General features: G+C 40.7%; 1 protein-coding gene across 9 annotated transcripts in view; it reads left to right on the top strand.

Annotated features, from left to right (window-relative positions):
* The window catches only part of IKZF3 (IKAROS family zinc finger 3), a 95,519-nt gene that overhangs the window by 56,172 nt on the left and 12,009 nt on the right, over positions 1 to 27,338 (top strand). For 2 of the 9 annotated variants that reach the window (XM_025362314.1, XM_025362315.1), the window contains 4 exons: positions 11,221 to 11,481; positions 12,565 to 12,732; positions 15,580 to 15,696; positions 26,504 to 26,620. The exons of 1 other annotated variant lie outside the window; for it this stretch is intronic. In XM_025362314.1, coding sequence (XP_025218099.1) covers positions 11,221 to 11,481; positions 12,565 to 12,732; positions 15,580 to 15,696; positions 26,504 to 26,620 — 663 coding nt within the window. Of the gene's footprint in view, positions 1 to 11,220; positions 11,482 to 12,564; positions 12,733 to 15,579; positions 15,697 to 26,037; positions 26,387 to 26,503; positions 26,621 to 27,338 lie in introns of those variants that run through there. 6 more of the 9 variants (XM_025362316.1, XM_025362317.1, XM_025362319.1 and 3 more) reach the window with 6 other exon arrangements.

Raw genomic sequence — 27,338 nt, 5'->3', positions numbered from 1 at the left:
GTTATTATCACTAAATTGGTTCAGGCTACCCAAGGAGTTCATGCATTCATTCATTCAATTTCTTTTTTTTTTTTTTTGAGACGGAATCTCATCACCCAGGCTGGAGTGCAGTGGAGCTATCTTGGCTCATTGCAACCTCTGCCTCCCGGGTTCAAGCGATTTTCCTGCCTTAGCCTCCTGAGTAGCTGGGACTACAGGTGCATGCCACCATGCCCAGCTATTGTTTGGATATTTTTAGTAGAGACGGGGATTCACCATGTCAGCCAGGCTGGTATCGAACTCCTGGCCTCAAGTGATCTACCCGCCTTGGCCTCCCAAAGTGCTGGAGTGCTGGGATTACAGGCATGAGCCACCGCACCTGGCCCATTCATTCAATTTCTAAAGTAACTAGGCCCTTGTTAGGTTCTGGGGACACGAATATTATTTAAACCTGGTCCCCACCTTGAAAATACTCCTAGTCTATATGGGAAATAGATACACTAATTGTGATATAACACAAAACATGCTGTATACACCAAGAACTACTTATGCTCTGGACATAGAAGACTTTTTCATTCCTTCCTTTACCTGTGACCCTGAGTTTGGTATTGTAACAGTCAGAATGTTTTTTAGCCAATTTAATTGTATTTGGATGACAGTTTTTGAATTTTACTAAGAATTGTATTTTAATACGTTTTAAACTTTTTCATTCCTGTTTTAAAAAAAGATAGAGTGAATATTCTATGCAAGGGAATTTTGAATGAAAAAGGAAGTTTTTTTTTCTTTTGGATTTATAAATGAAGTTTCTACCAGGTGCCTACTTTCGTCTATGCTTGTTTAGGCACCATCTAAAACTTCAACCTCTTTAAATGTATTTTCATCCATTATTTTTTGATGGGTAGCAGTTATTTCTCAAAAATATAAATACAAAAGAGTTTAATATGTAGATGAAAATAATCAATAGAAACAATATACTTGTAGACTCTTTGTAGTTTAGAAAGACATTTCATACATCATGGCCTTCAGTCCTCACAATTCTAAGGAATTATACCTGGCCCCATGACATTTGAAGAGCTTAGCCCAGCTGAGCAGCTGGAACCTTACCTACTGCTGATGTGTAGTGTATTTCTGTTGTAAAAGTAGTAAATCTCCTCTTGTTCTAATGGGGAAGCAAAGGATTGCAATGAAATTATTAAAACAAAATTATTTTTATTATTATGCCCATGAATGAGCTATTTGATAGTCAGATAAGGCAAAGATTAATGTTATCTGTAGAACTGAGGGTGGTTCCTTTACAAATGAAGCTTTTTACATGCTAATGCTCTTGCATTTGAAGTTATGTGATTTACTGATGGCCAGTTTAGATTCTCTTTTTTTTTTTTTTTGAGACTGGTCTTACTCTGTTGCCCAGGCTGGCTGGAGTGCAGTAGCATGATTACAGCTCACTGCAGCCTGGACTTCCCCAGGCTCAGATGACCCTCCCTTCTCAGCCTCTTGAGTAGCTGCAACTACAAGCATGCTGTATTCCCAGCTATTCCCAGGTATTCTACCATACCTGGCTATTTTCTGATGACTTTAATTTTTTCTTTTCTTTTTTTTTTGAGATGATCTCGCTCTGTCTCCCAGGCTAGAGTACAGTGGCATGAACACAGCTCACTGCACACTTGACCTTCTGAGTTCAAGGGAATCTCCTGCCTTAGCCTCCTATGTAGCTGGGACAACAGGCACACACTACCACACTAGGCTAAGTTTTTGATTTTTTGTAGAGACAGAGTCTTACTTTGTTGCCTAGGCTGGTCTCAAACTACTGGGCTCAAGCGATCCTCCCACCTCTGCCTCCTGAAGTGCTGGAGTTACAGATGTAAGCTACTGCACCTGGCCAAGACTGTATTTCAATGAGAACTTAAACCTATAGAATTTTATCCAAACCTGTACTGAGATATCAGTATTTCATCTCTTGTTAGCCTGATTCACCTTTTCCAGTTTTTTCCTAATTTAAGAATAGGCATTTTCAAGAATAACAGACGTTCATTATTTTAAATTTTAAGAGGAAAAAAGAAAACAACAAATTGTATGAATGTCAAAAGTTTAGTTTGCATTGAAGCTTTATAATTTTACTGGTTAGCAAATATTAAAACTTTCCTTACTCTTTTTTTTTTTTTTTTTTTTTTTTGAGACGGAGTCTCGCTCTGTCGCCCAGGCTGGAGTGCAGTGGCCGGATCTCAGCTCACTGCAAGCTCCGCCTCCTGGGTTCACGCCATTCTCCCACCTCAGCCTCCCAAGTAGCTGGGACCACAGGCGCCCGCCACGTCGCCCGGCTAATTTTTTGTATTTTTTAGTAGAGACGGGGTTTCACCGTGTTAGCCAGCATGGTCTCGATCTCCTGACCTCGTGATCCGCCCGTCTCGGCCTCCCAAAGTGCTGGGATTACAGGCTTGAGCCACCGCGCCCGGCCTAACTTTCCTTACTCTTTAGTTCTAAAAATATCATCGGTTTCTCTGTCTCGTTACTTTACATACAAAAATGTAAATTAGAAAACGAAGATGACCCGTCGTTTCAGTGTTCTTCTTCCTAATACAAAGAGGTCACTGTGGGAGAGAAGTATAGACATTAATTTTATAAGGAAAACTGTTCTAGTTCATCTGTTTGCGCTAGATTGGGTGACAGTAACAAACTTTGTAGACTGAATACCTACAATACATATATTTCCCATTTTGCTCTTTAGTGCTTCAAGCTTCTAAATCCTATTAACAGCTGTCAAAACCTGGTAAACTATTTAGATGCTTTCACAATTTGTTTAATTGGATAGTTAGAAAATGGCATGCTAGAAAAGCCCACCCCCCCTTTCTTTTAGCCTGGCTGAACATCTGTAGCATTAGGGCCTCATTATCTCTGAATTGGCATAGCAAATCAGTGGCATCATTAAAATGCCACATTAAGATGATTAAGCTTCTTTGTTATCCAGTTGACTTTTGCATGTGCTGAAGATTTCATGGTTATGACCCCCGATCCTTGTAAAACACTTAAATAACATCACCCTTTTGTGCCTTCCCTAACAGCCTCTACCTCATTTTGTCCCTTCTCACAATATCTCTGGCAAACCTGAGGATATTACTTCCAACTTTGTCCTTCTTAGAGTTGGATTCTGAGATCTTATAGTTTAAGGTGGAAATTCAGAATCTCTTTTTTGCACTGGGAAATTCCTAGTACCAACATGCTCTCCAAGATACCCAAGTTGCCTGTTCTGTTTGCCATCTTTGACAGGTTCTTCTCTCCAACTGAGCATTTTATGTGCCTGTAAAAACAAACTGAGACACAGTTGGCTGAGACTGCTATTGCCCCTGAAGGATTCAGATGTTGGATCCTTTCCAGGACCTATTGTTTTTGCAGTGTCTCAGGTGAAACCAAAAATGTCTACTCTGGAGTACAAGCCTTTCATGTGATAACCATCACCCCAGGAAATGAAACCATGTGCATCAGCTCCAGTGAGCCAAACCTTTGTTCTCTTCAGCCTACAAAATTCTCTCTGGGGTGTGTGTGTGTTCGTGTGTGTCATCTTCCTAAGAGGCCTCCAAAACATAGACAAAGATGGGAACAATTGTGCCCTAGAGTAGCTCCTTTAGAAAGAAGTTTAGTTTAATCTAATTTCCTATGGGTTAGATTCAATTTAGACATCTTTTCCCCACCTCTGGGAATGTATAGCAATTGCCTTTATCAGCAATTTGTGCTTTGGTATATTCTTTTCTCCACAAGTTCAGTTATTAAAAAATGTATTCAGGAAGCCTTTAACTTTCTTATTATAAAATAGATCATATATGCAAAAAGGCAAGTATAATTACATGTGTAGATTAAAGACTAATAAGAAACCATCCATACACCCACCACCTGACTTAAGAAATAAACTTCCACCAGTGTCTATGAGGCTTCTTCATAATTTTCTAAGTGTCAACTTAAGATGTATGTCTAAGAAACCTGATATATATTATAAGAAGATTAGAATTTACAAAACCAAAACATGAGATTATTCATACTGTAAAAGGTTTATTCACTTTACAAAAGAGTTCAGGATACTATCAGGCAGTTCCCTAAATATATTCAAGTATTTGTTGCCAGGTCTTTAAGATTTTCTGCCTTTATTAAATGAATGGGTGTTGCCAGTCACTGACAACTGAAGTCAGGGAAAAATCAACATTTCTGAATGTAGAATGTTAATCAGCGGGACAGTGTTATTGGTTTTGCATGAAACATTTTATGAACACATCAACTACATAAAAGCAGATCTGTAGCAGTGTAATAATATCATACTGAATATAAAGCAGAATAAGATGGGTGTATGAGAACAAAGAAACATAGTTTTTTTTCTAGTTAAGGGTATCAAGGAAGACTGCATGGAAGAAGTGTCATTTAAACTGCATGTGGAAGTTTGAATACACTGTTGAAATGGTAGAAGGATATTTTAGGTGTGGGAAAGGCTGGAGAAGAGGCTTGGAGAACTGTGATTAGTCAGGGTGCTGCTGTGCTTCTCAGACTTTAATGTGCATAAGAATCTTTGAGGATCTTGTTAAAATGCAAATTCTGGTCCAGTAGGTCTAGGTTGAGGCCTGAGCACCTGTATTTCTAACAAGCTCCCAGGGGGTTGCAGAACCGCTTATCCAAGGACCTCACTTTGAATAGTAAAGTTCTAATACAGAGAGAAAGGTGATTCAAGAAGACTGAGAAATGAGATGATTAAGTAGTCCTGGGGCAAGTTCTGGACAGGTGCTTGAATGCCTCATTAAGGAGTTTGAACTGTATTCTATAAGCAAATTAAATCATTGAAAGTTTTAAACAAGAGTTTCATTCTACAGCATGATTATTCTGGCAATAGGATGCAGTATAACAGAGGTCACATGTACCATGGGCCAGTTAGGAGGCTAATGCAATGATATATTCATATACCAGAAATTTATTGGATGTCTACCTTATGTAGGGCACTGTGTCTAACTCCAAGCAGTGGCTGTCAAACTGCATTGTACATAAGGTTTATGTGGAGAGCGTGTTTTTAAATGCACATTTCCCGTCTCTACCCCCAGATTAGTAGATCTATGGTAGGAGCCCAAAAATTTCTATTTTAAAACCACATAACCTCTGGTCTTACAGACACAGGTTAAGCAGTGTCATAGGGAATGCTGAGTTACACACACACACAATCTGTATAGCTTCTGCCCTCAGCTAGCTTACATATTTATGGGGGAGACTAGGGGAGGTGAGTTTATAAGTAACCCAGGAAGAAGAAGCAGGCTATTTTCCAGCTGGGGGGATCAGGGAAGGCTTAGTAGCTGGGAGATAGCATATTAGTTTGACCTTAAAAGATATGTAGGACAGTGGCCAGGCGCAGTGGCTTACACCTCTAATCGCAGCACTTCAGGAGGCTGAGGTGGGAGGATCACGAGGTCAGGAGATCGAGACCATCCTGGCTAACATGGTGGAACCCTGTCTCTACTAAAAATACAAAAAATTAGCTGGGCGTGGTGGTGGGCACCTGTAGTCCCAGCTACTTGGGAGGCTGAGTCAGAAGAATGGCATGAACCCGGGAGGCAGAGGTTGCAGTGAGCTGAGATCGCGCCACTGTACTGCAGCCCAGGCGACAGAGCAAGACTCCATCTCAAAAAAAAAAAAAAAGATATGTAGGACTTGGACCTGTGGCCATGTTGGGGAAAGATCTTTTAGGCAGTGGAAATAAATTTGGACAAAACCAAGACCACTTAGAAGTTCTTTAGTTAAAGATCTAAGTAGTCGAAATTAATATGCCAAAGATAGGTTGGGGCCAGATCCCAAAAGTCCTTTTAAATTCTTTGTTTCTGAGTTTGGAATTTATTTTGTTGGCAGTGGAAAATATTGAAGAATTGTGACAGGGCTATAATATGACCAGAGCTAGAATTTAGGAAGAACAATCTTGTAGCAATGAACAAGATGAGCTGGAAAGGAGAAAGAAGAGAGGCAAGGAGAACAGTGCAGGTGCTATAGCAATAAGTAGATCATGGGAAAGTCATAGGGTCTGAGAATTAGGTAATGGGCATGCAAAATACTAGAGTGGAGAAACAGATTAGAGATTGGACAGACAGACAGAACCACTGAATGATTGAATGTGGGGCCCAATCAGGAGAAAGGAAAGATGACCGTAAGGATTCTAGCCTGAGTAACTGGGAAGATACCTAGGAAGCCTTCAGAAACAGAGGACTAAAGAAAGGGAGAGACATTACACCTAGAGTTATATATATAAGAATTAATCATATAAGATGTTAGTTGAAGCCTTAAGAATGAATGAAATTGCCATGCAAGAGGGGTATAGAGGGAAGAAAAAAGAAGGTTAAGGACAGTATTTAGGATGCAGAGGGAAGAAAAGGGGCAAGAAGGAAGCAATCAGAAAGGCAAGGAAAGAAGGTACAGTTTCATTGAAGAAATAGGAGTGCAGGGGCCGGGCACAGTGGCTCACACCTGTAATCCCAACACTTTGGGAGGCCAAGACAGGTGGATCACCTGAAGTCAGGAGTTCGAGACCAGCCTGGCCAACATGGTGAAACCCTCTCTACTAAAAATACAAAAATTAGCCAGGTGTGGTGGCACCTGCCTGTAATCCCAGCTACTCGGGAGGCTGAGGCAGGAGAATCGCTTGGACCTAGGAGGCAGAGGTTGCAGTGAGCCAAGATCACACCACTGTACTCCAGCCTGGGCAACAGAGTGAGACTCCGTCTCAAAAAAAAAAAAAAAAAAGGAGAGAAAAGAAAAGAAAAGAAATAGGAATGCAGAAGAACAAGGAATGGTGAGAGGTCAGTAGTGTTGAGGACTACAAAGAAGTTGGGGAGAGTGGCATACAGAAAGGCATTGAATCTAGGAATCAGAAGATTATGGTTGGTGATATTCAACGGAGCAGATTCAGTGAATTGTGGAGGCAGAAGCCATATTATGGAGAATTCTGAGGCCTTTTTGAGGCTGTAGAGGCAGTAAGCATAGCTTACCTGTGTCTCTTTTTTTTTTTTTTTTTTTTTTTTTTTGAGACTGAGTCTTGCTCTGTCGCCCAGGCTGGGGTACAGCGGTGCGATCTCGGCTCACTGCAACCTCCGTCTCCCAGGTTCAAGCGATTCTCCTGCCTCAGCCTCCCAAGTAGCTGGGACTATAGGCATGCACCACCATGCCCAGCTAATTTTTTGTATTTTCAGTAGAGATGGGGTTTCACCGTGTTTGCCAGGATAGTCTCCACCTCCGGACCTCGTGATCCGCCCACCTGGGCCTCCCAGAGTGCTGGGATTACAGGTGTGAGCCACCGCGCCTAGCCCACCTGTGTCTTAAATCTGTCTAGAAAGGATTGTTGAGGCCAGGTGCGGTGGCTCACGCCTGTAATCCCAGCACTTTGGGAGGCCAAGGTGGGTGGATCACGAGGTTAGGAGTTCGAGACCAGCCTGGTCAAGATGGTGAAATCTCGTCTCTACTTAAAAAAAAAAAAATAGCCAGGCATGGTGGTGGGCACCTGTAATCCCAGCTACTCAGGAGCCTGAGGCAGGAGAATCGCTTGAACCCGGGAGGCAGAGCTTGCAGTGAGCCGAGATCGTACCACTGCACTCCAGCCTGGGCGACAGAGTGAGACTCTGTCTCAAAAAAAAAAAGAAAGGAATGTTGAGAGAGGATGAATTTAGGTATGATGTGATGAAAGGTGAAACCAAATTGCAAAAGGAAAGGAAAAGAGGAGTTGGCACCTAGAGAGCCTGAAGACATACAGTTGATAGATCTTGGAGATCGATTTGATGTGGAGATTGAAAGAGAAAAGGTTCCACAATTTCACGACTTGGAGACTGGAAGAAGGGTGATGCCATTTGTCAACAAAAATAAGTCATAAATTAGAAGTAAGTTTGGGTTCAATGATGACAAGTTTGACTTTAGACACATTCATTAGTATTTTCTAATAGAATTTTCTAAGTAGAACACCCCTTTTCTCTGCTCCAATAAGTCTTTCGGAATGGGATGAATCCCTTCATTAGAGCAGGCTTGTGCCTTTCCTGGTTTTGGTGGACTGTATTTGGAGGCTAAGTACTGAGCCTAATATCTCTCAGGAATCTCATTCATACCTTAGATTCTAATTTATTTTATTTTATCTTTTTTGAGCTGGCGTCTTGCTCTGTCGCCCAGGCTGGAGTGCAGTGGTGCAGTATTGGGTCACTGCAACCTCCACCTCCCAGGTTGAAGCGATTCTTCTGCCTCAGCCTCCCCAGTAGCTAGGAGCCACCATGCCCAGCTAATTTTTTGTTTTAGTGGAGATGGGGTTTCGCCCTGTTGACCAGGCTGGTCTCAAACTCCTGAACTCAGGTGATCCACCCGCCTTGGCTTCCCAAAGTGCTAGGATTACAGGCGTGAGCCACCACACCTGGCCAACAATTTATTATGACTTACCTTGAGAAGGTAACAGAGTTGAATATTAGAATAAATTAGAATCTGGTTGGGCACAGCGGCTCAGGCCTGTAATCCCAACACTTTGGGAGGCTGAGGCGGGTGGATCAGTTGAGGTCAGGAGTTCGAGACCAGCTGGCCAACATGGCGAAACCCGGTCTCCACTAAAAATGCAAAAATCAGCTGGGCATGGTGGCACGTGCCTGTAATCCCAGCTACTTGGGTGGCTAAGGCAGGAGAATCACTTGAACCTGGGAAGCAGAGATTGCAGTGAGCCGATCGTGCCACTGCACTCCAGCCTGGGCAATGGAGCAAGACTATGTCTCAAAAAATAAAATAGAATAAAATAAAAATAAATTGCTGATCTCCAGTAACTAAGCAGAGAGGTCATTGAAGTCATTCATCTAAAACTGGTAAGACTCCAAAGGCAAACCAGCAACTATGTAAGCCCAGAGGACTTCTCTAATACCCTGTCCCTGTGTCCTTATGTCCCTGGGTCTCAAATACTGTCTTCCTTGCTCTACAGCTGGCTCCTAAAGGACTAAAGCTAAGATCTACTCTTGAGCCAGGATGGTGTAGTATTGAGTTCCAGGTCAGACCAACTAAAGCCAAAATCCTGAGGGAAAGGAGCAGCTCTCTTTTGTCCTCTGTTTTCAGAAAGACCCAACACATTGATCTTACTACATTTTAAAGTTCAGTGACCATGGAGTGTGGCCTGAGTCTGGTCATGTTCACATTTTCTAACCAAAATGGAAAGAATCCTTTTCTGCTGGCCTTTTCTATCTGCTGTTTTTGGTTTTCAGTAGCTGAAATTTTCCGTTGAGGTTCTTTTAAACGCCTACATGCAAACTGAAGCGCACTCAAGCTTTGGTGGGATATTACCCACAGCTGGAGTGATGGAGGAAGGGAGGCGGGTACAAGCCTCAGGTGCATCCTTCTCTTTAAAAAAATTAAAAAAAAAAAAACACTTAAGTAAACAAATTCCATTTGAAAGCAGGGAAGACCTATCCAGAGAAAGAAGGAAGTGAACCTCTTTCCAAGTAGGAAACAGATATCATTTCTTATATAACCCAGATCCATAGGGTGGCCAAATTTGAAACATGTTGGATTTATCCTACAGTCCTACATCTTTGCTAGTCAAAGAGTGAAACGTTGTGAACCATGAACTGTGGTAGGAAGCAGTGGAACGGTGTGGCAGCCCTGGCTCCTCTGATGGTGGTTAGGCCCTGTCTTGCTCTATTAAGCAAACACAGTTAATATAGATGAAAGGTAACCTTGATAGAAGTGAAAATTGAAACTTGGGTTCAAGGTAGCAAGCCAGGCACAGCTGCAGTTGTACTTCCTCCTATGTGGCAAGAGGAGCAACACTTACTGATGTTTTTTGGAAGGGATGTAGTTTTTTAAAATATCTTTTTTTCAGAGTGTTTTGGGTTTTAACATTTACACCACTGATGGGAGGGTGTGGAATATAGTTGGTAAGAATCCACTTAGGCCTTATATGTCTAGTGCGTGAGGTCAAATCCAAATAATTCATAGTTCAAGGTTAGGTTTTGCGTTCTAATCACACCTCTGCCAGTAACTAGACATGTAACCTTCGACGAATGACTGAAAACGTCTCTGCTCCCAGATTTCCTCATCTGAGAAACGAGAGGGTTGGATTAGATGACATTTAAATTCCCTTCCAGTCCTCCACTCCATTGATTTGTGATTCCTCATGGGGAGGGACAACTTTCGATTTCTAGGGACCAATGTTTGAAAAAGTAAGCATTTATGTAGCATATTTTATGTATGACAACTCCCTTACAAGTGTTTATTATTCTTACATCAGGCAAATTTTTAGTTTTACTAGTGTCAATGCAAGTACATAAATTTGCTTCTTTATTATGTTCTTCATATTTTTCCCATGTTCTTCATATGTTCTTAGACTCTTCATGAAGAGTATGATAGCTGTTCTTTTAAATTTCATTTATTTACATTGCAGCTCTTAAGATAGTACTTGGTCAGCCAACTCACTTGAGCCAGTCCCTCCTCTCCTATCCAGTCCTATTACACAATCCTTGAGTCCTTGAGTTTAGCCCTCCCTAACTTGGGACCTAAGGGTCCTTCCCCTTATTTAGATTGAGCCCCATTTACCTGTGTCAATGAAAGTAACTCCTTAGGTTATATGAAAGAATAACTTTTCCTTTTGTCTTTCTCAACACTATTTCATTAGTACTGACAGCTTCCTCTACAGTCAATGTTGTGCCTTTATCAGCTCCAAGAGAGACAGAGATAAGATGTGTTTTAGCAATTCATATATGTGGAAGGGGAAGAGGCAGAGCATGGCTTAAAATTAGAAAAACTACGTTAACTATTCAACTCTTAATCTGAATGGCTTACATTGCATGCATTTGAAGGAGTCAAACAATATTTTCTCCTTGAAACCTAAGAGTACATCACCTTGCCTTTTTAACTGCAGCCACCAAAAACAGTACTAGATCTGAGAACCCTTCCTCTCCCCTAGTACTGGAGAAGAGTTGCTCAATGTTTGTTTCATGGCCACTTTGAGCAAACTTAGCTAAAATCTATTATCTGTAATTTTCTGGATAGCCTAAAACACTATCGTCTGTTTTTATGTGTAAGTATGTGTGTTTTCCTCTGACTGTGGTTCTGAATTTAAATAACGTGCGGTCATGCTAATGGTGCCTTCTTGTTTTGTAGATGTACAGTGTTTTGTTAGCTTCATTTGGTATTTAATTGTCAGTTGTGGGTCTCTGCTGTTTGAGCTGCTTTGATAGCTTCAAGTACAGTCATTCATTTCTTGCATTTTCTTCCCTGCAGATGATTCAATGAAAGTGAAAGATGAATACAGTGAAAGAGATGAAAATGTTTTAAAGCCAGAGCCCATGGGAAATGCAGAAGAGCCTGAAATCCCTTACAGCTATTCAAGAGAATATAATGAATATGAAAACATTAAGTTGGAGAGACATGTTGTCTCATTTGATAGTAGCAGGCCAACCAGTGGAAAGATGAACTGTGATGTGTGTGGATTATCCTGCATCAGCTTCAATGTCTTAATGGTTCATAAGCGAAGCCATACTGGTAAATAGTCTGCTTTTTTCATTCTTCTGAAAACTATCCTAATGCAGCCATGTGAGAAATGAAGTGGTGGAATTTGGAACTTTCGGTTACTTTCATTGATTTTTGCTATAATGCTGATGTGTCTCTCTCTCTCTGCATTGCCATTTACTCAGTGCTTTTTATTCCTGCCTCACCATGCATCTGGCAAACATATTGCAAATGCTATGAATAAAAAAAGACTGTAGAGAGCACAGTGTTCTAGGTCAGCCAAATACTTTTTCTTCAGTTTCTAAGTAGGAGTTGAATTGTGTGATTTGCTTCTTAGCCATCTTTCATATATTTTTGCATAACATTTTTAATAAGAGCAAATCTTCTTATTGTATTGGGTTCAAATTTGGTAAATGAAAGGGCATAGTTTTTATTTCCAGTTTAAAATAATGTATCTTCAGACAATAAACAGGTAGTCTGTAGAAATGCATACAAACACAACCACTGCACTTGAGCCAGTCGATTCCATTCTGCATCTCATATGAAGACTTTAAAAAGGAGAATTTCTAGCCCTCAGCACCTTGTAAGGACTTTAGTTTCTGGCTCTTTTTTCAAAAGAGATTAAATTTAAAAGGAATACTAAAAAATTAGCCAGGCATGATGGCAAACAGTTGTAGTCTCAGCTATTCTAAAGGCTGAGGTAACAGGCTCACTTGAACCCAGGAGGTCAAGGCTTCAGTGAGCCATGATGGGACCATCGCACTCCAGCCTGAGCAACAGAGCAAGAAGACCCTGTCTCAAAAAAAAAAAGAAAGAAAAAAGGAATACCAAGTAATATAAAAACTTAGATCTAGAAAGCACTTCTAGAGCTACTCTTGTTTCTTTGCTCTGATTCAATATGATACTTAAAATAGCCTTGCTAGTGGGTGCTTTTTCTCTTCTAAAGAGGAGATTTCATAAGTAAGTCTTAGGCTTGCCTTGAAATGTAGCTCCAAACTGATCCCAATGTGAACAGTAACTGTCTAAAAGATGAGCTTTTGCCCTAGGCATCTAATCTGTGCATATGTTTCTCCACTTGCCTGTGATCAGAAATCTCCTTTTTTGTCCTTTTTAAAGGTGAACGCCCATTCCAGTGTAATCAGTGTGGGGCATCTTTTACTCAGAAAGGTAACCTCCTCCGCCACATTAAACTGCACACAGGGGAAAAACCTTTTAAGTGTCACCTCTGCAACTATGCATGCCAAAGAAGAGATGCGCTCACAGGGCATCTTAGGACACATTCTGGTAAGTGAGAGAAATGAGCACTCCATGTCTAGGAACTGCATTCCTCAGAGCCCAATGTGGAAACTAGAAAGAGTTAAGTAGGAAGGTTTCAATCTGTCGTTCTTGTTCTGAAGGGTTACAACAGCAGAGACCTCTAGGGCTAATTACACTGCCATTAAGGCATTAATTGCCCTCCGTCTGCCTCAGTGGAGATGATCATCTCCTCGCCATCCTCGCACCCCTGGAGAACAACACAGTCAGATAGGAAGAGCCCACCCTATAAAAAATGTCTTCTTAATTTTTGTGAGAAAATTATAGCCATGAGTATTTTCTTCTGGTAAACTTTATTAGATTGTTTTCCTAACACACATACTCTTTCCATTCAAAAGACGAGACAAGCAAATGATGTACAGTTTGTAAATTATGAAAAACTGTAATTTGGATATAAATAATTGTTTGGTGGCTACTTTTTGGCCATTCGGGATAAATTTCTTAAATCCAACTTTCCTCTTGATCAGCCCACTTTTTAAATCAACATGAGGTCTCACTATGTTTCTCAGGCTGGTCTCAAACTTCTGAGCTTGGGCATTCCTCCCACTTTGACCTCCCGAAGTGCTGGGATTACAGGCATGAGCCATCATGCCCAGCCAGCCTACTTATTTTAAATCTCTAAAAGATGAACAACAGTAAGGATTTGGAAAAAGCTATGTGCTGTCTTGATGTTTTTACTCCTTATTTTGACCAAGATAATACTTTTTTTTTTTTTTCAAGATTTAGAATTTCCTTCCTAGAAAAATAAGACTGAGTTTATTTTCAAATTTCGGACCTCATGTTCTTGATGTTATCTGGCAAATTTTAATTGGAAGAAAAGGTTTGTTTTCATGTCAGTTCATATCTACTGCTTTGATTAAAACCTAGCCCCAAACTCAAAACTTGTTATAATTCAGCCACTAGGATTAAAGAAGTCAGCCCCAACAAAACCCACCACGAGAGATCGTAACTGGCAAATGAAGGGTTTCTCTCTTTTACAACTCATTTTTCAAAGTAATGAATTAAGGATGAGTTTGGTTCGAAAAAATTAGAATAGTTCTCTACTGTTGCCTTTTTCAAGTAAGAAACAATAGTAGGCTTTTTAAAGACAGATTCCAGAGAACCCAATTTATGCAGAAACGTAACATTTTTAGCCCTAGCAAACCTGCATTTGTTTTAATTTAGGATTCCATAAGGATCTTTTAGTGCTTTAAATCCCAAAGCCTCTGTTTTAAACAGAGCAAGAGGAGTTAGAAAATAAGAATTTTAGCCCCTAAAACTGACAAATGCATTGAGTATATTTTATCAGCAATCAGAAAGACCAGCCTTGCACAGATAGTTGAAGTTATTACTTACATATTTCAAGCAATAAAGCATTTGGGGAGTTGGCAGAATAAAGGTTGCATGAATTGTATGGATGAAAGTTTTCCTTCATCTTAGACATTTAGACGAAGTCATTTTCACAATTCATTTTTATTTCTTTTTCTTTTTTTTTTTTTTTTGAGACATAGTCTTGCTCTGTTGCCCAGGCTGGAGTACAGTGGTGTGATCTTGGCTCACTGCAACCTCTGCCTCTCAGGTTCAAGCAATTCTCCTGCCTCAGCCTCCCTAGTAGCTGGGATTATATATGCCTACCACGATGCCCAGCTAATTTTGTTTGTTTGAGACAGAGTCTTGCTCTGTCGCCCAGGCTGGAGTGCAGTGGCACGATCTCAGCTCACTGCAACCTCCGCCCCCCAGGTTCAAGTGATTCTTCTGCCTCAGCCTCCTGAGTGGCTGGGACTACAGGCGTGCGCCATCACGCCCGGCTAAGTTTTGTATTTTTAGTAGAGATGGGGATTCGCCACATTGGCCAGGTTGGTCTCGAACTCCTGACCTCGTGATCCACCTGCCTTGGCCTCCAAAAGTGCTGGGATTACAGGCATGAGCCACTGTGCCTGGCTCATTTTTGTATTTGTAGAAGAGATGGGGTTTTGCCATGTTGGACAGGCTGCTCTCGAACCCCTGACCTCAGGTGATCCACCCACTTTGATCTCCCAAAGTGCTGGGATTACAGGTGTGAGCCACTGCGCCTGGCCTATTTTTATTTCTATTATTCAAAGATATCCTGGCTGGGTGCAATGACTCACACCTGTAATCCTCTCACTTTGGGAGGCCAGAGTGGCCTTTGGGAGGCCAAGGCTTCACCTGAGCCTGTGAAGTTGGGTCTGTAGCGAGCTGTGATTGAGCCACTGCACCCCAGCCTGGGTGATGGAGTGAGACCCTGTCTCAAAAACAAAAAACCAAAAAAATCCTTAATTAGCTCAGTTTTTATTGTTTTAGCCTAGACTTTGCTATAGCCACGTGGCAAGGATGAACTAAATTTATCCAAATATGTCAATGTTATGCAAAGGCCATCAGTTTCTCTAACTCCCACAAACTACAGCAATCTCTACTTACAGCCAGATGGATGTCCAAACTAAGGAATCCTGTCCTGTTTCATTGCTTATACCACATTAACCTCCTTGAAGAATAAAAGGGCCCTATTTTTTTCCCCCCCAAAGAAAACAAGATTTGACCTGGAGCCAAAACACTGTGCTGAATGGTAATCACTAAATCCAAATTCTTCCATTTGTGATAGGAGGCGACCCTTTCAAAGAATACTCTGACATAATGATTAATCATAGACTATAACCTTATTTAAGCTTACCAAATTTAAAATATAGATTCAAAAGTATCCAAATACTCTGGCTTCACTCAGCAGTCTCATTTCTAGTGAACAGTTGTCACAGAGCCCCAATACCTGACCTGTATGGAACCCCTGAGGGTCACTGCGTGTGCCTTATGTTCTCCTTCTAGTGGAGAAACCCTACAAATGTGAGTTTTGTGGAAGGAGTTACAAGCAGAGAAGTTCCCTTGAGGAGCACAAGGAGCGCTGCCGTACATTTCTTCAGAGCACTGACCCGGGAGACACTGGTGAGTTCACACAACACACATTTAGCAAGCATCTGCTGTCCTAGGTGGTGAGATACAATAGTAAGTAAAAAGACTCATGGAATTTATATTTTACTGGGGGCAGACAGATTATAAAGAAAGTAAATGAGCAAACTGTAAGTTGAGAGATTAGAGGCTGGTAAGTGCTATTGAGAAAAATGAAGCAGTTACTGAGGAGCGAGGGTGAGAATCAGGGTAGGCTTTGATGAGGTGACATTTTAACAGGCTTCTTAACAGGGTGAGCAAGCCCTGCAGATAACTAGGGAACAGCAAGAGCAAAGGCCCTGGGGCACAAATTTGAAGAAGTGTACATAGTCCTGTGTGTGCGAGTAATGGGACCTGAAGCCAGAGAGGAAATGGGAAACCAGATCTTATCAGGCCTTGCAGGCTATTGTAAAGGCTTTGGCTTTTACTCTGAGTGAAATTGAAAATCTTTAGAGGGTTTTGTACGAAGAGGTGACATCATTGGCCTTCTCATTTGAAAGAATCACTCTACTTGCTTTTGAGAAGAGATTGTATTTGGGGCAAGGTTGAAAATTGGGGGATCCAGTTAGGAGGCCATTGCAATAATTCAAGCAAGAAAAAATTATGTGTTGTTAGTGGTAGAGGTGGTGAGAAATATTCTAATTCTCTGTATATTTAAAGGTAGAATCAACAAGATTTCCTAACAGATTGATAAAGAATGGAGTTGTCAAAAAATGGCAAAAATTGAGGGTAGAGGAGGTTGGGGAGTGGCTAGGGAAGAGTCAATTAAAACTACAAGGATTTTCTTTGCACAGGGCCCAATTTATATCCTTGTCTACTCATATGATTTATTGTGATGCTTCTATTTGGCTTTGGGGATTGCTTGTTTTATTCAGTGATTTGAATTAGATACCTACTGGCAATTGGTTCAAACACTAGATGTTCTTCTATATCTCAATTGTGGTTTTATTTCCTTTTCATTCTTTAGTTGAAACAGCCTGAAACTTTTTTGTGTCACATCTCTGCTGCTGTCCTTTGTCCCATTGAGTTGGCTGTCAGCCTGGTTCTGCAGCTTGGGTTGTCTGACATTTTTATTTGATAACTTGAACCAATTACTTATTTAGCATAGGTACAAACCCTCATGGGATTTAGTGTTTGACAGCAATTGTTGCAGTTGAGTAGTTTGAATAGCCTAAAACAGAAATATTACAAAAATATCACAGAAATAACATGAAACTCAGGAAAAATGGAGTAGAAATGACTACTTAAACTGCCCTCATTTTGAGTAAGAGGAAACTTTTGTTTTAGATAAAACCTATTGTATAATGTTAGGAGCTGGCCAACTGAATTCTGTTGGCTTGCAGTGCTTCTGCTTTTTATCCTAGTGGCATCTTTGGTTTTATCAAGGAGTCGGATTTCTAACTTGATAAAGGAAATCCAACTTATTTGGATAAAGCTTATCCAAATAAAAAGAAATGTTTACTCCCTTATAAAAAACAAACAGGTCAGACACAATGGCACGTACCTGTAGTCCTAGCTACTAAGGAGACTGAGGCAAGAGGATTGGTTGAGGCTAGGAGCTCAAGCCCAGCCTGGGCAACAAAGCAAGACACCATCTCTAAAAATAATAATAAAATAAAAAGAAAAACCTAACATTTGGGTTTTGACATCTTCTTCTCTTTGTTTTGTTTTGCTTTTATCTGAGTCTGCTTGCTAGGAAAGGTTTCGACATCTTAAGTGACATGCTTCATGGCAGTCAGGCAGTACTTGCTCAAGGACGGAATGTAGGCATCTCTACTTGCAGTTCTGTATTTCAGACAATAGGCAAAGCTCCTACTGTAAGAGATTCCCAAGCTATGAAAATCTATCATATTCCAAGTAGAATCACTAATATTTAAAGCTAGAATGAAAGAGAGCATCTGACCCTAATTCTTCATTTTACAGATGACAAGACTGAGACTCACCCAAAATTCAGTGACCTACTTAAAATTCACCAGAACTTTAGTTGTTTTTGTGATTAGTCATATTTTTTAATTTTCAAAAATTTGAGATATAACTCACATACTATAAAATTTACCTTTTTAAAGTGCACATTTCAATAATTTTAGTATATTCACAAAGTTGTACAACCATCACCACTATCTAATTTCAGAACATTATCACCATCCGCAAAAGCAGTGCTGTGCCCATTAGCAGTCACTCCGTATCCCCCCTCCCTCTAGCTCCTGGCAGTCACCAATCTACTTTCTGTCTCTATGGATTTGCCTGTTCTGGACATTTCACATAAATGGAATCATACAATATGTGGCCTTTTGTGTTGGCTTCTTTTACTTAGCATAATATTTTTGAGGCATTTATATATGCTGAGGCATTTATCAGTACTTCATTCCTTTTTATGGCTGGATAATATTCCATTGTTTGGATTTGGCACTTTCCATTTATCCATTCATCAGCTAATGGACATTTGGGTCTTTTACACCTTTTCCACTTTTTGGCTTGATTAGCTATATTTCTTAAAGGTTATATATTATCTGGTTTGCAAAAGAAATATAGTAACACACATACTAATAGACACACACATATATGCATATATGTGTGTCCTGATTCTCCTGGAAGGAGGGGGGAAAATCAGAAAACTACACTCTATAAACAGTAAGTTCAAAATTATTGATTTTGAAGTAAGGTCACCACCTTACTTCCCATTCTCACAATCTTTTTTAGGAATTCCAAATAAGGAAAAGTATCAAAAGTAATATTTTAGCTATTCTCAGTGATATTAGGTGATTCAGGAAATGCTGAAATACAGAGGTTGAGTTAATTTGCATTTCATAGGGTGGTTTGGTGGATATGTGCACCATACTTTAAGTCTCAGCAAAAAAAGATAAAGGGTTAACTAAGTCAGCAAGTTTTGATTTTTTTTTCAAACAAATATGTTGTAATGGTGGTTTCAGGTTATAAATGTGTAAATTCACAGCTTAATCAAGTTGCTGCATCTCAGTTCATACATTATTCTTTTATATTTCAAATAGTTCCTATAATTTTTCCTGAGGCCAAAATTTACAGAATATTTAATCCAACATAAGCCAGTTCTTTAACTATTTTGCACCCTTGCATGTATGGTTTCCATTTCTGTTTCCTTCTTAGAATTGGGAGTCCATTGTGGACATGGGGTTCCATTCTGGGCCTGAGCAGTATAGCACATCTTATGCCTCATCCCTCACTTATAAAGAGATGATGCTTCGTTGCTGTTGTGCCTGCAGCACTCATTCTTCAAGTGCTTATTGTAAATTGAAGTGCAGCCTGGTGTGGGAGCCAAGCCTGTGGACAAACCTGCCCTCAAGGGGAAGCAGGACTTTCTGGAAGCAAGCAGATGAATAAAAAGGCCTTGGAGTGAAGACCTGCCTGCAAAAAAATGCAGGTATTGGGCAACAGGACTTCTGGCCTTGCTAATCATTTCTTTTATCCAGATAGCACTTGAGTTCTCTATATGCCAGGCTCCGTATCAAAGCTGTTTGTAAAGATGAGTTAAGGTTAAGCCCCTACACTTTAGGGATTTACCATCCTGGCTGGGCACGGTGGCTCACTCCTGTAATCCTAACACTTTGAGAGGCCGAGGTGGGCAGATCACAAGGTCAAGAGATGGAGACCAGCCTGGCCAATGTGGTGAAACCCTGTCTCCACTAAAAATACAAAAATTAGCTGGGTGTGGTGGTGCTCACCTGTAGTCCTAGCTACTCAGGAGGCTGAGGCAGGAGAATCACTTGAATTGAGGGGGTGGAGGTAGCAGTGAGCTGAGATCGTGCCACTGTACTCCAGCCTGGCAACAGAGCAAGACTCTGTCTCAAAAAAAAAAAAAAAAAATTTAAAATCAAAATTTAAAAAAAAAAGTCACAAGTGATATTTAGTCCAAGTTTCTACACCAGGCATCACAAGTGACACCATCAAAATATTCCAATTCTGTCTTAATGGAGTATATATGAAAAGAAGGAAAAATACAGAAGACCATGGACTGCATTTTCTCATTAGCTTGACTATTATTTCAGAAAGAGACTAACAGCTGGTATAGAGATTCATTTAGTCTCATTTCACACAAATTATGAACACTTGGAGCAGGAAATATTTTTGTGTAACAATGAGTTCTAGCAATAGTAATATTTTTAAGTAATTGAATAATCACATCTATTTATGAATCTAGGACTCCAAACCTTTCATCTTCGATAGCTCTTCAAGCTAATACAAGCATGAGGGCTTCAGAATAACCTTTTATTTTTACCAACTTAGCAGACCAAAGAAAATGTTTAAAAATTTTTAAGTTTGCTTCCCAGCACTTTGGGAGGCCGAGGCGGGTGGATCACGAGGTCAAGAGATGGAGACCATCCTGGCTAACACGGTGAAACCCTATCTCTACTCAACATATAAAAAAAATTAGCCAGGCGTGGTGGCGGGCGCCTGTAGTCTCAGCTACTCGGGAGGCTGAGGCAGGAGAATGGCGTGAACCCGGGAGGCAGAGTTTGCAGTGAGCCGAGATTGCGCCACTGCACTCCAGCCTGGGCCACAGAGCGAGACTCCGTTTTAAAAAAAAAAAAAAAAAAAAAAAAAAATTTAAGTTTGCTTTCCCAACCTATTCTTTTTTTTCTTTTTTCTTTCTTTTTTTTTTTTTTGAGAGAGAGTCTCGCTTTGTCACCGAGGCTGGGGTGCAGTGGCACGATCTCGGCTCACTGCAACCTCCGCCTTCTGGGTTCAAGCAATTCTTCTACCTCAGCCTACCGAGCAGCTGGGATTACAGGCACCCGCCACCACATCCAGCTAATTTTTGTGTTTTTAGTAGAGACAGGGGTTTCACCATGTTGGCCAGGCTAGTCTCGAACTCCTGACCTCAGGTGATCCGCCACCTTGGCCTCCCAAATTGTTGGGATTACCACACTTGGCCAAATCTATTCTTTTTAAAAATCAATACTGGCTGGGCACGGTGGCTCACACCTATAATCCCAGCACTTTGGGATGCTGAGGCGGGCGGATCTCGAGGTCAGGAGTTCGAGACCAGCCTGGCCAAAATAGTGAAACTCCATCTGTACAAAAATTAGCCGAGCGTGGTGTCATGTGCCTGTAGTCCCAGCTACTTGGGAGGCTGAGGCAGGAGAATTGCTTGAACCCGGGAGGCAGAGGTTGTGGTGAACAGAGATCATGCCACTGCACTCCAGCCTAGGCAACAGAGCGAGACTCCATCTCAAAAAATAAAAAATAAAAAATACTATCTCACAGGTAGTATTCATTTTACTTGTTCAAAAAGGCAACAGTTTTATGAAACTTTTTTGTTAGAACCTGCCTCTGTCTTTGATACCAATCTCTTGTTAGACAATTCCTATTGCGTAATAACACCACTTTGTTTCACTCTCCTTTAGCTACTGACTGACCACACCATAGAAGAGACAGGAAGCAATACCTCTTGTTTAAGCTCCACTTAACGCTTCAAGATCTAATGAAGGATTTTGAACAAAAACAAAAGCACAGCACAATTACACAGTTAAACCTCCAATGACTTTCAGATAGAAATTGTATCATGGAAACGGTTAACTAAAACCAAATATTAAGACTTATACAGGGAATAAAGGTAGTAACTTATTCTGTAATTGTGACTTTGTACTACATTTTATTATTTTTTCAGCACGTCTTTAAAATAACTTTTCTAATGAAAATTAGTATATCTACTATTTAGTAGGCAAGCGATGTGAAGGGAATTTGATCCACAATGACAGTCTTACTCATTCTGTTCTCACTCGTGAACCAAATGTGCAAATTGTTCCTTGCCACCATTCCATATTCCCCACACCCACCCCTTGCAGCATTAAACCGCCAAACACCACCCAGGACGGATTTCCTATTTCGTCATTTAAACCCATTATCTTGTTCCCTTACTATCTTGCCAAACTGGTTTCCCTCCACTTACATTTCTGAGACATGATGTAGCAAGATAACAAGTCTAGACTGTTTGTATAAATAGACAGTTGGGTCCTAAAGTTGGAGAAAAGGACCAAAAGCTAATAGTCCTCTTTTGTTTTATTTTCAGTGCACTGCCTAAACCACTCAGTAATCCCAAAGAGCTTGTCCAGTTACAAAGCATTTCCTTGTGTATGTGTGATGTGTGTGTGTGTGTTGTTGTTATTGTTGTTGTTGTTTAGAGACAGGGCTCACTCTGTTCCTCACACTGGAGTGCAGTGGCAAGATCATAGCTCCCTGGGCTCAAGCAATCCCCCTGCCTCGGCCTCCCAAAGTGCTGGATTACAGGCGCAAGCCATGGCACCTGGCTCTCTGTGTTTCAAAGGGCGCTCATTTTATAGTATCGTACATCAGCTCTTCAATGAGTGTGAGGCAAAAGACTAAGAGTTTAGGAAAGAAAATGAGAATGCATCTTCAATTGAGAACTAGCCTTTGCCTAACTTATCAACTAGAAAACAAGGTTAATTCAGTGAAGATCAACAGAATCACTAGAGTGTGTTCACATGTATAATGAAGGTGGAGCTCTTGTAGTTAATATGTCGAGTGAATGACCCAGAAAGAGGGTGTGGGTGAACAGGAGTCCTCTAGATTCATTTCAGAGGATTTCTTTCAATCTCATCAGAGTTGTAGAAATGGGAAAGTCTCCACCCATGCCTCAAATATGCCCATCCATGAACGCTGCAGAATTTTATGTTTTTAAATGTCAGGCATTTGGTCACTGATTTACAGAGTAATGTTTATCTGGAAATGACTCTCAAGACCAGTTTGGTGGGCAACGAGGAATAAAAGGTGATGTTATCTCAAAAGTCTGCCATTTAGTGACCTGCCCTAATTACAGTTATTTAGGTCAATGTGTCCACACTTCAGCATCCTCCCAAATAGAGGATGTTGATTACGTGTCCTCAGAAGGCTGTTTGTTGTAATTGACATTGACTTCAGTAAAATGTAGACAGCAACTGTTGGGAAACAAATGGGAAAACTAGATGGGTAGCACCATGCTTGGGGTAATTCCCGGGTAATGATTTGGCAGTGAGAGGAGGGACCACAAGACAGTAATAAGAACAATGGTAAAATGGGCATAAAAGGTAAACATTCCCAGAATACTGTTTTTCATTCTTTTTTCACTATAAATCTTTTTGTTGATAACTGCAGGGTTGAGGGGAGGCTTACTTAGATTTAACCTTCTCAAAATTGCTGGAACCAGGATGAATGTTCCTAGTCAAAGCACAAACTTAGCTACCTCTCCCCTGATTCTAAGAAAAAAGTCTCCTTCTAACAGCCCCAGGAACTTACTGCAAATCCCAAGCTTTGTCTTTCATCTCTCTACTCTTGGGGCTCTGGGTAGTGCCACATCTGGTGGTGGTTTTGTGTGAAAGGAAATAATATATATAAATAATTTCCTGTTTGGTCATTTAAACCTATCCCTGTGCTGGACAGAATTTGACCCACTTCACTCAATAGCAGTGTCTTGTGGCTGAAGTGCCCGTTATTTACAACTGCTGGTCAGCCGGAGTCAATTGAGTACTTTCGCACTAGCCCGAAAGCCACTCAGGCCCCCTATTCTGACCCTTACTGTTTTCATTTACACAAACAGTTGTTAATAGCTTCACTGAAGGCTATGATTTATTTCTTTAGAGCCTAGAATTATTTTTGACAAGAAACTCACTGTCTAGTAAATATTGTCATTATTATCACACTATTATCGTCCTCTTCTCTTTCTCATTTTTTGAAGCTGGATTTCTTTTTCTTTTTAAGAGATGGGATCTCACTGTGTTGCCCAAGCTGAACTTGAACTTCTAGGCTTAAGCCATGCTCTCACCTCAGCTTCCTGAGTAGCTGGGACTATGGGCTAGTGCCATCACACCTGGCAGAGGCAGATTTTATTTTATTCCGGAAAAAAAAAAAAATGCTGAGCTTTGGCTGGGTGCAGTGGCTCACGCCTGTAATCCCAACACTTTGGGAGGCTGAAGTGGGAGGACTGCCCAAGGCCAACAGTCGGAGACCAGCCTGAGCAATATATTGAGACTAATAATTTTTTTTTTTAATTAGCCAGGCATGGTGGCTTTAGACTGTAGTTGCAGCTATTTTGGAAGCTGAGGTAGAAGGATTACTTGAGCCCAGGAGGTTTAGCCTGCAGTGAGCTGTGATCTTGCCACTGCACTCCACCCTGGGTGACAGAGTTGAGACCCTGTTTCAAAAACAAGTAAATAAATTAACTAATGAAAACTGAGCTTTATAATGTATTGTATAATGACTAACATATAGTTTTTTAATGCCACTAATAAAACTAGAAATATTTAATACTTTGGGGCTTGTTTTCTTTTTAGACAGAGTCTCACTCTGTCACTCAGGCTGGAGTGCAGTGGCACTATTAGGTTGGTGCAAAAGTAATTGCGGTCTTTGCAGTTACCTTTAATGGTTCACTGTAACCTCAAACCCCTGGGCTCAAGGAACCCTCCCACCTCAGTCTCCCAAGTAGCTAGGACTACAGGTGCATGCCAACATGCCCGGGTAATTTTTTAAAATTACTTTTTGTAGAAACAGGATCTTGCTATATTGCCCAGGCTGGTCTCGACTCCTGGCCTCAAGCAATCCTCCTGCCTCAGTCTCCCAAAGCACTGGGATTACAGGGGTGAGCCACTGTGCCAGCCACTACTTGCTTTTTACTCTAATCCCTTAAACTAATTTCAATTTATTCTTCCTTAGACATAATAAAAATGTATGGATAATTCATTCTAGTTTGGATCTCCTGAGGTGTTTTTGAGAAAACAGAGACAAATGTTTACAGCATCACAATATGTTTGCCCAGGGCAGGTGTGGGCAAACTGTGGCACTCTAGGCAAAGGCAGCCAGTGACCTGTTTGTGTACAGGGGTTTTTATGTTTTTAAAAGGCTGTGGAACAGAAAAACAAAACAAAAACAAAGAATATAACATAGAGACTATATGTGTCTGACAAATTTTTGAAATTTACTGTCTGGCCCTTTATAGAAAAAGTTTGCTGATCCTGGCTCAGGCTAGCATCATGTGTTAAAATGTCAAGCCTCGTATTTAGAGCAGCTGGTATCTCTTTGAACTTTATTTTATTTATTTATTTATTTTTTGGAGAGAGAGTTTTGCTCTTGTTGCCCAGGCTGGAGTGCAATGGTGCAATCTCAGCTCACTGCAACCTCCGCCTCCTGGGTTCAAGCAATTCTTCTGCCTCAGCCTCCTGAGAACTGGGATTACAGGCATTCGTCACCACACCCGGCTAATTATTTGTATTTTTGGTAGAGATGGGGTTTCTCCATGTTGGTCAGGCTGGTCACGAACTCCCGACCTCAGGTGATCTGCCTGCCTCGGCCTCCCAACGTGCTGGGATTACAGGTGTGAGCCACTGCGCCCGGCCCTCTTTGAACTTTAGACATAAATTTGGGCACTGCCTGCTGAATTGAGGTAAATTATATTGATTACAGTTTACTATTTTAGTCTATTAGATATTGCCACTATTTATATACTCTTCTTCTAGTAGTTCTCACTTCTGGCTGCATTTTAAAATCACCTGGGGAGCTTTAAAATATTCTTGCCTAGGCCCCTGTATCAGAAATCCCGATGTAATTGATCTGAAGGGGGGCCTGGGCATAGGTATTTCTTACATGCTATTCAGGTGATTCTAATGTGCAGCCAGGTCTGAGAACCATCACAATATGTTTGGTTCACCATTCACAGGTCTATTTGTGGATGGGCAATTAGCCCATATTCATAGGCAGGATTTTTTGTGTTTCGTTCGTTTGTTTCTTTGTTTTTTGAGACGGAGTTTCGCCCTTGTTGCCCAGGCTGGAGTGCAATGGTGCCATCTCGGCTCACTGCAACCTCCGCCTCCCAGATTCAAGCCATTCTCCTGCCTCAGCCTCCCGAGTAGCTGGGATTACAGGCATGCACCACCATGCCAGGCTAATTTTGTATTTTTAGTAGAGACAGGGTTTCTCCAGGTTGGTGAGGCTGGTCTCGAACTCTGACCTCAGGTGATCCACCCACCTCCGCCTCCCAAAGTGCTGGGATTACAGGCATGAGCCACCGCGCCCAGCCCATAGGCAGTTTTTATTCACATTTGTATTAGAAATTCAATAGAGATGCGTTATACAAATTGTTCTTTAATTTCAAGGCAGAAGTGTTGCTTAGGGAAATTTTAACTGAGACTATTTTCAAATGGGAAGAGCATATGAAACAGATAATACAGAGCACAGAGAAACAGAATATGAAAGATAGGAACTGAGAGGAGCGTGCTGAAAAAAAAAAAAGAAAAAGAAAAAGAAAGAAACCACTCAGAATTTCAATACACAAATCACTGAGTAGATGTCTTGCTATCTGTGTGAGTGTATCTGTTTTCAAAAGTGCTGTTAACATAAACAGAGCAGTAAATCTGGGGCACCATGCTTTTTTTTTTCAAAGTTGTTAAGAAGAATTATATCAGTCTGCAGGTGTCACACGCAGTTACTCAGAATCAGAAAGAAGGCTGATCGGGGGTTAGAAGATCTCCATCTATCTATCTTTTTGCAACCAACCACGTCCAGGCTGTTTATTTAATACTTCCTCTTGCTAATGAAGGTACTGGTTGGGGATGGGTCGAGCTTTCCCATCTCGGCATAAGACTGCAAGATTTGAATGTGCCCTGGTGTCGGCTTCACTGACCACAGCAGGTACCCCAGGCAAGAATCTGAGCAGTTATAACAGGTAACAACAGTAGAGTGTGCATCCAACTTCGGACACTTCTCCTTCCAGTTTATTTCCTTTTCCCCCCATGTACCAATGTGTTCTTTTCTCTCTTCTTTTTATATTTTTCCAAACCAGCAAGTGCGGAGGCAAGACACATCAAAGCAGAGATGGGAAGTGAAAGAGCTCTCGTACTGGACAGATTAGCAAGCAATGTGGCAAAACGAAAAAGCTCAATGCCTCAGAAATTCATTGGTAAGAATACAAACCTTTTTCCTGCTGCTGTTAGCAGATAGTTTGAATGAAATAACATAGGATGCTTGCTACACAAGTCCCTTCCTAACTTAACCTCTGTTAAAATAATTAGTTTTTCATTGCGTACTTTTATTCTTCGTGGTTCATTTTGATAGCTCTAGAAAATGGAATAAAAGATATTAACTAAAGCATCATCATGACAGAAGACCGGAGGATTTGATATATAATTTCCTAAATGGACGTGATGTTCAAAATCCTGTTCCTTCCTCTTTACTCTGAATGACATATGTTGCATGAGAGAGTTTATGTAATTTATACCAGTAAGATGTTCAAGATAGCATTTTTGTAATCTTTTGTAATTATATTTTACAAGTTGGTTCGTTAGCATGCTCAAACTTTTTTCATGCTCTAAAACATATTGCCATATTTTCTTGAATTTGATTGAGAATTGGCTTTCAGGGAAAGTGGTTGGGCAAACATAGATTTATATAACAAGGTTTGATTTAATCATTTGTCTTACTGGAGTTAATTTTTATGCCATTGGTTTTCACATTGTCAAAAAATACAGCAGGATGAGATGGCTACGAAATAATTATGTTCATGAAGTGTTAGGACCTCCAAATGGCAGAGATATTTTGCTGAACTCTCCCAGATGTTTACATAAATGTGACCATGATATTTAAAATAGATTTGTATTTGTGAAGTAGACGACTGAAAT

This window comes from Theropithecus gelada, chromosome 16 (assembly GCF_003255815.1).
Source record: "Theropithecus gelada isolate Dixy chromosome 16, Tgel_1.0, whole genome shotgun sequence".
In the NCBI taxonomy this organism is placed as follows: Eukaryota; Metazoa; Chordata; class Mammalia; order Primates; family Cercopithecidae; genus Theropithecus; species Theropithecus gelada.
Note: the sequence above shows the minus strand (reverse complement) of the source record. Positions and strands in the feature narration are given on the sequence as shown.